Source organism: Psittacula echo (assembly GCF_963264785.1).
Source record: "Psittacula echo genome assembly, chromosome: 3".
NCBI classification, from domain to species: Eukaryota; Metazoa; Chordata; class Aves; order Psittaciformes; family Psittacidae; genus Psittacula; species Psittacula echo.
The window spans coordinates 13,394,389-13,405,206 of NC_137736.1; the positions used below are offsets into that span (position 1 = coordinate 13,394,389).

The 10,818-nt window shown below is 38.8% G+C and overlaps 1 protein-coding gene across 1 annotated transcript in view; it reads left to right on the plus strand.

The window, feature by feature from the left end:
- ROBO2 (roundabout guidance receptor 2) overlaps positions 1-10,274 on the plus strand; it is a gene marked incomplete at its 3' end in the record, with an annotated part of 450,916 nt that extends 440,642 nt beyond the window's left edge. The window contains exons 29-31 of the mRNA XM_080612699.1: positions 5,065-5,325; positions 9,677-9,877; positions 10,198-10,274. Of these exons, the coding sequence (XP_080468825.1) occupies positions 5,065-5,325; positions 9,677-9,877; positions 10,198-10,274 (539 nt within the window). The remainder of the gene's footprint in view (positions 1-5,064; positions 5,326-9,676; positions 9,878-10,197) is intronic.
- Positions 10,275-10,818: the final 544 nt, after the last annotated feature.

Genomic DNA, 10,818 nt, shown 5'->3' on the forward strand with positions numbered 1-10,818 from the left:
CCCACAATGCTTTGGGTTTTTGTACTGGTTTTGACAGCTGCCCAACAGTTAAAGTAATACATGCTACACTTTTCTCATGGTTCTGCCTCATGCCTTGTCCATGCTGCTTCGTTCCTGACATCCACTGACCTCAGTGGCTGTGTTTCTCCCCTTTACATCTCCACTTCTCTCTGACCACTGCTTCCCATCTGGAAATTTCAGGCATGTTTATTCTGCTCTTTTAATGACTAAAATCAGCTAAGTCTTCAGTCATCTTTGTCTACCTCCTCTTGAGTTTGGCAAAGGATGCAATTGCTGCCTGTAACTCTTGGAGGAGGTCTGGTTAGAAAGGTGGCTGGCTGGCTACCTCCCCTTCATTTCTTCTGATCTCTGTCCTGGCCCCTGTAGTTGAAATGATCAGAGGGAGAAGCCAGCAAATGGAAAAACAGTGTTAAAGGAACCACTAAGGATATCTGTAAAGCCATGCAGATGGAGACATGATCACTTTCCTCATGCTTTCAGTGTTTAAAGTGCTGCAATTCTGAGAACTAGACTGTCCCACCTGCCTCAGTGGCTCTCGTAACACTATCTGAACCATGGTAGTGGCTGTGATGCCATTGAGTCTATCTCCTATGTACACCTGGACAAATCTTCCAGTGAACGGGAAGGGTAAAAATTACTTTAGATTTTAGTATAAACATCTTCCTTACGCTAGTAAAATTTACTTGAGATTTGTAGAATCATAGAATATCTCTAGTTGGAAGGGACCTATAGGGATCATCAGATCCAACTCCATTATCTTCTTTGGACAGGTAATGTAATAAATAGATCTGATAGACAGTATGTTTAATTTGAGGTTTTCTTTTATAATGTGCTACTTATTACTCTAGGTGCATGTAGAAAATGTATTAAGAGCTTGCCAGGTGGACTGTGGCCACTAAAACCACCAGAGCTCCCCTCTCACTAATGTTATCAGGTGTACGGATCAGGTTTTGCAGTATGCTCTGCCAGACTCTTTGTTTGTCAGACCATGAAGGCAGAGAACAGATTCCAAAAGTGAAAGTGCACCAGAGGGTTACTCATCATGCTCACTGACTCATTCTCACTACCATATTATTTGAGGAAGCAGCTTGAAGTAGCTTAGACTCCACTCGTATGGATCTGAATTGGTTTAAACATTAATGCCCTAGCCTTGTGGATATATTCCAGAGGCCTCCCTGCTACACAGATCTATTAAATAGATGTGTCTATGAGAATAGTAACTGGAAATTATGGGTGTCGCTTGTGGTGCTGGCAATAATCTTTAGTCAAGTTAACCCTTCTGTGTGACGTATCCTGTCACCATTAAATGTGGGCCTTTTGGGTCACAAATTCTGTGTATGTGTGAGTTTGTGGTGCACTCAGTATGGTGGGACCTTAATATTTCTGCTTTGGAGTACTCTTGCTATAGAAATATTTAACAATAACTTGGGTAGCAGAAAGTTAATGGGATTCCGGTTCAGGTCATGAAACAGATGGAAATGTGACTCCTCAGGGGGTGAATCCATCATAAAACCTGGCTTTGTTATCACCCCTAGGAAAACAAATCACTGGCACAGGTAGAAAGAAATGTCCTTATACTTGTAAGTTCTGTAACTTGCTGCTTTTCCCAGTTAATAATGAGAGTCTGTGCCAAAGCTTGACTGGTGCCTGAATCATTTGGCCAATGTTCTGCCTTCTAAAGAAGAGCTGGGGTAATCCCAGGCTGAACATCCATCTGCTTCTTATCAGGCACTCCGATGTCCTACAGCTTCTCAATCACAATCCCTCCATTACTAAATCAATAAGACCATAACCTCGTCACCAATGCACTTACAAATTGCCTGGCAAGTTTGATAATCCTGCCATTAGAGGCTGCAAGTGGTGGTCTGGATGACATCCCACTGGCCTTGTCAGTTACCAGCTCAGTGAGGGTTTTATCTGGCATCTGGAAAATAAATGTCATTTAGATGGAACTACAGTGATAATCAGTGAGAACATTCTGTATATATATACACTGAAAATCCTGCTGAAGTCTCTAAACTTCTTGTTTCAAAAGTTCTCTGAAGTGCTAGACATGATTGAATGAGTTGGCTTGCCTCTATGTGGTAATATGTCTGCCTGTTAGGGACTGAGACTGCTAGCTTGTCTGGTGTCTGTTACTCCTTCACTAGCAGCCGAAATGCCAACCATTAACTGTCATGTATGTGAATGCTTGCAAGTGTGTGTGGAGACATGTGCCGTAGTCACATGTGGACATGTTTGGGTGAGGAGAGGAAAGGAAAGGCAAGACAGTTCTCTGAGGCACTGCAGGAAGAAAACTCATAACTCCAAATACACAGGGTCTTTATATATGCCCAGGCAAGATAACAGAGCATATTTAGTATTTTACCAAAGGCAGAATATTTGCACTACAGGATTTAAACTGTAGAGCAAATAAAAGGCCATGTTTCCAAATGAAGCTCTCTTCCAGCTTCTTTAATTAAAAAGGAAAGATAGGTGTTACTTTGACCACCAACCTGACTGAGGCTGAAGGTGAAAAAGTGAACAGTTTAGTCAGTTGGCTAGAATTAGAAACCATTCTTACAGATCTTCTCAGACGTGTTTAGCGTAATTCAGCCAGTCTGTATGCAGGCTGGAGCCAGCTTACATTAATTCCCCAGTACCTTTAACTCTTCTAGAATTGTGTGAAGCTTCATTAAAAGATAAGTTTCAACTTATCCACAGGTCTAAACCACACAAAGAACTTTACAGACACGGTTTTTCATTTCACGTCTATGCATAAGGCAATCGTTACACCCATTTTGTGAATGGATGAAAGCAACAACTATGTTAACACTAGATCAGCAGCATAAATCTACAGTAATTCAAGGAGTTGCAGCTAGCTCTATAACATGCAGTATCGTTTATGTACAAACCTTCTTTCATTCTCAGTATCTAATTAATAGCAACTATTAGGTAGCAATTTCCAGAGAAGGGTACTGTATATTAAGAAGTTTAATACTGCAATAATTTTAACTTTTGTTTTTTGCTCCGATACTACTTAAAAAATTTTGTTTCTGTTGAAGGGTAAATATTCTGTCTTGAAAAATTGCATTGTCAGATGTCATGTTATGACTGTGTTTATTAGATTCAATGCATTTCCATAAAGTGCTTATAAATCACAACTTCAGTAATCTCTATTTCAGATTGCATAAGCAGATGCCAGTGATGTGGTTCTCTACATTAACTGGTTATGATTGCAGTGAAATCAATTATAAGAAATGCCATTTTGGAAGCCAGCACTATAAAGCAATTTTAACATTGGCAAGCTCCCATACCCTCCTGCTTCCATCTACAGTAACTCATGTATAGCCATTGTCATGAAAGGTCACATCGATATTCATAACTAAAAATTTCTCAAAAAAATTAGTGCTGAACATAAAGCATACACCAAGCTCACTGACAAATTATTATAAGGCTGTTCTAGCCACAAGGCAGGTATCTTATTCCGGGATATAGCACTTCAGCTGTGAACAGAAGTATAGGAACAACATCCGATACAACTTCTTTCCCTTGTTTTCACAAATAACCCACATGTCCTCATTTATCTAGAAGAGACAGTGTTGATGGAATGACATCTTAGCAACTTTGGAAACATTTCTGCCCCATAGACAAGGTATGAGTACCACCTGTAACAGCAAGGACATGAAAAAAAGCCTGTGCAGCATTTTGTAAAGCCAGAATACAGACTTTGAAATAAGGGCTCCAAAAGGCCTCCTCACTGATTTTTTAAAAATGAATTTCAGTTTCACTAGTTATAAACATCAGACTTTCCTGCAGGCAAAGCAGAGGTTTACATTTCCATATATATTGTTGAGCCAAGTTCAATTCCTTGATAAACGTCCACAACACTGTAAGATAAAAAACCCTCGAAAGCAGGACATATCCATATCTAGTGTAAACTAACATAGGTTTAGTGAAGTTGGTGGGGCTTCACAGATTTATTTGGGCTGTGAATTGCTCCAAATGATAGTTATCAGCAAGTGCTCTACATATAAAATATGTATCCAATATGAGAGATTTTTCATTACAATACTAAGGCTGCTTCCCTTTTCTGTTTAGTTTTGGTTTGGTTTGTTTGTTTCTTAATAATCTGAGACTTTTCTATACTATTACAAGTCTGTCCAATAAGTTTACATGAAAATCTTACATTTGGAATTATAGTTAACCAGATTCTATAATTACCTTGGGTCAGGGACTAATAAACAAAATGTACTTTTGCCTTCACAAATGTGGTTAGAAGCTTGATCTTCAATTCTGCAAGCATCTTCATAGTCTGTGTGTTATACTTGAAAAGCACAGGAATTATTAGAGACCAGGCAAGTGCCTTTCGGTGTTCAGCTGAAACTATATTTGATCAGTTGTATTTGCAGGACTGCTAAGCTTAAGAGTGGCCATTATCTTCTCTGTGAAGACTCCAGCTCTTGGCTGAACTTTCAAACAGTACTTGAATAAAATGCTCACTCGTTACTTGGTGGTTCCATTTCAACCTGCATATTTCTCAGATGTATTGAGGCCTTTTCAATGACAGTAGTTTTGTGAATTTTTTCCCCAAATTTTTGTGGAATTTCATGATATACTTTTGATAAAGTATATTTAGATTTTGAGTTTAAACCTCAAGCTGAAGGTGCAGCCCAAAAGTGGGGAAGATGACACAATCCCCAATATGATGGGGGGAAATTGTCAGCTGGCACAGATCACTTTTTCATAGCCTTTCTTACTTGCTTGCTGTTGCTGAAAGAGCCAGCTGGAGTATACCCCACAGAAAATAAACCCCATGCTCAGAAATGCAAGTCAGGGTTCATAATCTATTGATTTTTGTGGAAGTTAGAACTAGCAACACAGTAACCTAAATAAAAAACTAGCAGAAGTTAAAACCACATTTCTGTTTAACATGGAATTTCCTCCTTTTAAAATGACCAAAGGAAGTGACTCATACCATTTGCAAGGGACTTTTCTTTTCAAATACACTTTCTGTTTCAATTGAAAAACTTAGTTCATCTAAATCTTATTCACGTTTTTTAGATCTTCCACCACCACCCGACCCGCCCCCTGGTCAGGGTTTAAGGCAGCAAATAGTCCCCGGCCAGCGTGGAGGTTCAGCAGAAAGGAAAGGAAGCTCTCTTGAGAGGCAGCATGCTCCGAACATAGATGAAACAAAGAGCTCCCTGGACCGGCAAGCTAGGACGTCACTAGAGTGGCAGCGACAAACCCAGGAGTGGATAAGCTCTACAGACCGCCAAGAGGATTTCAGGAAAGCCCAACACAAACAAGCCTTCGGATCAGGTGTGTGTGTGCTGCACCAGCCGAGGCAATGCAGATGGCTCCTTGACACTGCTCAGCTGAGGGTTTCTGTACCTGGCAGGAATCTAGGCTCACCTCATGCCCCTCTGTGCCAGCACTGGCAAGGCTCAGGCTGGAAAATAAGAAAAGGCAAAGTGAAATGAGAGCATGTAGTCCAAGGATTTTTCACTCCTGCAACAATGAAATCTCATTAGCACCTGACTCGGTGCATTCTTTACAGTGTTTTGGCAATTAATAATGTTTTCAAGCAGAGCAATGGAAAAAACAGGAACAGTTTCAGGCAGGCAGGGAAGGAGAAACAGATTTTTAGAGTATTTTCTGTTAGATGCATTTATTTACACATACAGAGACATATTTTCTACTTCTTGCAGCCTGTTTCTAAATTGGCAGTGGCTGTTTTTGCGTACCTGCAAGAAGGCTGATCCTTCTGAGCTGCTGACATTCCTTATGACCAAGTAACATTCATCTCTTAGGCCTAGCAAGATGATAGCGGAGGTTTTCACCTTTATACAGGACCTGCTCATTGCCGAGTGCTGACTTTATTTCCTAACTGGGTTTCAAGTCTGTAAAACTGGTGCAGGAGGTGATGCTGAGCTGGACTTGGAGTTCTGTAATACTTGCAGATTCCTTATCTCAGCCTGACCTCAAGGAAATGCTGCTGTTTCAGCTTTTACCCTCATACTAGGATATTTCCTTTTACCTACTAATCACGTTATCCCAGTGGTGATTAGTGATACAAGAGGACAATTAAGAAGATTAAAACAAGCAAAAAAAGGATACTAGATGTGGTGCTTTTGTAGGGCTACACTGTTTCTTCAAATATGCCTGTAGCTTCCAAAGTAACGCTAGAGATACTCGTATTCATCTTTATTCTACTATTAATGCTCCTTGTTAAGCTAGAGCACTAATATCAATGACATCATAAAAAAAACAAAGCAATATGCGGGCAAACCTGTTATGGGGCCAGGATTTACTGAATATACACCTCCTAGGAAATATTGCTACCCATATTTAAAATGTAAATATTTTAAATAAAATTCATATTTTAAAATATAGCAATAATAGTACCACTAAACCCCTGAATATTTCAGCTGCATAAACAAGTGAGTTCATGTTGTGAATTGATGATGTGAAGTCAAGGTTTAAAAATAGTGTGTGAAATTCATGCTACTTGGTGAAATGGCAATTTTAATTACAATGTACAAGATGTACGAACACATAGAAAATAGCTTGGATATACCTTATACATCTCATTTCTTTGTAAATTATTATTAAGGATGCTTCTCTGACCTGGTTAGCAAGAAGTTCCCTCCTTTTCCTCTGCTTCATAAGTGTGCAAATAGAAGTTGTCAGTTATTCTGTGATGCATTGAGGGTATACAGTAGTAAAATTCCCATCTGCAGGACTTGCATTTATCTGTCCTTAAATAAAAAGAATCTGATCTTGACACTTCCGATGCATACACAAGCATTGAATTTAGGGCTGAATTAATTACAGATATCTTGTTCTTGTCAAATTCAGGATCACCAGAGCAACTGCATATCCTTTGTGCATGACAAAGGATTCCCTTAGGAGAAATAATGTTTTTACCCATCTGAGGGGGTTCATAAAACTTGTGCACAAGGTGGGCCAGAGCTTCATGTCTGTCTGTCTGTCTTCTCATCCCAGCTTCTTGTGCTACAGCTTCCTTGCTCTGTGTTCTTTTCTCTGATGGATTTTAAAAAAGTTACTGTTGTGCGTGGTGCTTGTTTATATTACTAAATTCGAGGGGTTCAATGATATTAATTGTGCTTCTTAATGACAAAAATCTCTGGAAATTTATCCTGCCCTACTTTTCAATATATTGTAACAGGACTTTCTCATTTATCAAGCTATCAGCTTCCAGAAAATAGCTATTTGCAGCATAGGGTTCTTCATTCAGACATGACCATGCTGTGAGTGAAAGTTTCAAAGCAAGACCTTTGGTTTGCAGTTGAATAGAATAAAAATACCTGATTCTGGGAACCGTGTTTCCACTGGTTGCTTTCAGTATAAACAAGATCACTGAGTTCCTGCCAGTGGCTTCATTGTGGAACCGCAGTTACAGCACATCAAATATGATATTCTCAGCTACCTCTCTGAAGAAAGTAGTGCCTAGATCAAGTTACAATAGTTTTGATAATGTTAAAAGCCTTTGGCTTATCTTATGGAGTATAGGAACATTGTTACATACATATATCCTGATTTCATAGGGGCTAGAATTATATCTTCAAATTAAAGGCTCAGTATTTCAAAGAGAAAGGCATTGGCAAAGCCTCCCCATATTCTTTGCAAGACTCAGGCACAGGGCACTGTTCTGAGTGTTTAATAAATATGAGACCATTCTAAGGACTTAAAGACAACTACCTTTCATGTGCTAGAATATTGTGGGAAACGTAGTCTTTATTTAATATCACAATTGCTTGTTTTATGGATTGTATTTATTTCTGAGGGCACAACAGATAATTTAACACACCATATGCTCTATAATGATAATGCACTTTGTATTTATTCAAAGTCATTTTTTCTCAATATTTCATTGAACCCAAAGGAGGCCTTATCCTGAGAACACAAACTAGAAAAACAAATCAATTGACCATATATGTCATTTTCTAACTCTTTTGCAATGCTAGTGACTTTTTTCCTCATCCTTTAAAAGTGTATCCAGCTTTCTGCTGAACTGATTTATGCTGCTTGCTTTATTGCTGCCTTAATGCAAGCTGTTCCATATTTTAGCCAGCCTTTGGAAACCAGGTTTGCATCTGATTCGATTGCTAGGGCTTGATATATAAAGAAAAAGTAAAGTAATTTAGGAGACTATGGCTGTTAAATACCATTTTACTATGTCCTTTAAATATTTCTGTATATTTCAGAAAAAGCAGCACACAGTTATAGCACGAAACACCAATAATGCCCTTAGGTCTTGCAACGCAAATATTCTGGTCTCTTGCACACAGCCAGAGGGAGATACTTGGGCTGAGAATAAAATCAGCAGCCTGTCCTCTTCTGTGACAGCTTTACCTTACAATTGGGTTCTGTTCAGTAGCAGATCACATGAGGAATTCCCATGTCCTACTCATTTGTGGCAGTAGGCACAAAGAATGAAATCCCTTGTGCCTCTGCTGCACCTTTGCAAAGGCTCCATGATTGTGAATAAAAGCATTTTTATCTTCTCTTTCTTTCCAACCATCCCCACCTACTTTTTCTCCTATGTTCCTGCCCTCTGTCTAAGAAATTCTGTTTCCCCTCATCAGGTTTTTTATGAGTGAAGACAATGTGAAAAGCAAAATAAAGAAACCCCTTTCAGTCCAGATTCACTTTAAAAATGTAAGATTCGAGCAGGAGATATTTCACTGATTTCAGAAAGGACAATTCCTGTGTCTGAGGTTAAGCACGTATATTCATATTCTTTCTTGAATCAAACTATATTTAGCAAAGTCTCTTTCTTCAGCTTATGAGAAAGCAAAAGTGGATCATACACGGCAAAGAAATAAAATAGTGCTTCTATTTCAGTGTTAAATCAGTGCTGCTGGTTTGCTTCTTAAATTAGGATTATTACAACAGTATTTCCTGGAAATGCTAATCAGATGTGATGGCTTGTTTTATATGAAGACATGCAGTCATATGCTTTATCGGTGTTAATCCTGCTCTTGTGAGCAGTTCATTATTGCAGGTCTTCACAGAGGAAGAATCCAAGTGAGCAAAAATAAGCCTTTTGCTTATAATGGTACATGAAACAAGCTTCAAGAAGATTTAGTCACCCCAAATATTACAACTACTAATACTATGTATAATATATTTTCCAATGTAATTCACAACCAGTTAAAAAAATCTTCAGTGTACTTTGCACTGTTAGAAATTACTGAGCTGCTGGAAGCTAATTAAATTAGCTGATATTGTAGTTCTTTATCTAAATTGATTGAGGTTACCATAATTTAAGCTAAGGAAAAAGAAAAAGCACGTTCATGTAGGCTCAAAGCAAAAATCCAATCATAGCTGCATTGTTTTGGAAATTGTATGTGCATCAATTTTTATTAAAGTACCTATGATTCATAATCTATTACTTCATAATAAATCTAGACTTTTTATAATTAATACAAACTAACTTACGAGTTCACATGAAAGCAAGATTAAATTCATACTGATTTCTTTGTATGTGAGATACAATACTGAGTTGTGTATTCTTTTAGATAAAAGTGCCATGCTATAAAGCAAGACAAGATATCTGAGGGCAGGAATTAATATCATGTCCATAAAAGAATAGCTTGTTTGTTCCTATTTGTAGGAATTTATTTTGGTTTGTTTTCTTTTCTAGAAGAGGCACTCGTACCATATAGTAAACCTAACTTCCCATCCCCTGGCGGCCACAGCTCTTCAGGAACAGCTTCTTCTAAAGGATCGACCGGACCTAGAAAAGGTGAAGTCTTGCGAGGAGGTCACCAATGCAATGCCAGTGACCTTCTCGATGTAGGCTATGTGGGATCAAACAGTCAAGGACAGTTTACTGGTGAATTATGTAAGTTTATCTCTAGCTACAGTTAAAACTCACAAATAGGCAAAAAGAGAATAGTTATAAATCTGTTGTGAAGAGAGGAGGAAGTTGAGTGTGATTATCAGATTAGAATTTACACAGAACTTTTTGAGGTGCTTGTCTGTGGTGACAAATGAAGTTCTGTTCTTGGGTTGGACTATTTCAAATCTGTGTAAGCCATGCCAGCGTTATCTACATGGTACACTTTCTAGTGTGTAATGCTTGTGTAACACTGGGAAAATTGAAAAGAAATTCTAGTAACTTAGAATTTTCTTGTCAAAGTGTAGTATGCTTTTCTTTGGCAGTTTTTCTCAGAGGACTGAATGAAAAGGGTGTTGATTTTGCCACATGTGGTGGCAAGCTTGTGATGCTTCCTCGATGAGCAGTATTCTGATCTTTTTGACCTTAGATGGAGGTCCTGTTTTTAAAACACTCTAGCTCAGTTCTTCAGTTGTCTATCCCAACTCTTTCTTTAACTTCCCAGGCCAGGGGAATTGTTTTCCAAACTTTTTTATATTATCATTCAATATCTGTTAAATCTTGTATAAAGCTGTAGGATAGCAGGAAGGGATTCTATAGGTACGTAGCGAATAAAAGACAACTAGGGACAACATAGACCCCCTCCGGAAGATATTGGGAGAACTGGCTACCCTGGATTTGGAGAAGGCTGAGGTTCTCAATGACTTCTTTGCCTCGGTCTTCACTGGCAAAGGCTCTGACTGCACCACCCAAGTCTTGGAAGGCGGACACAGGGACTGTGAGAATGAAGACCCTAGGCCCACTGTAGGAGAGGATCTGGTTTGAGACCATCTTAAAAACCTAAACGTACACAAGTCCATGGGACCTGATGAAATCCATCCACAGGTCCTGGAGGAGCTGACAGATGAAGTTGCTAAGCCACTGGCCATCTTATTTGAAAAATCACG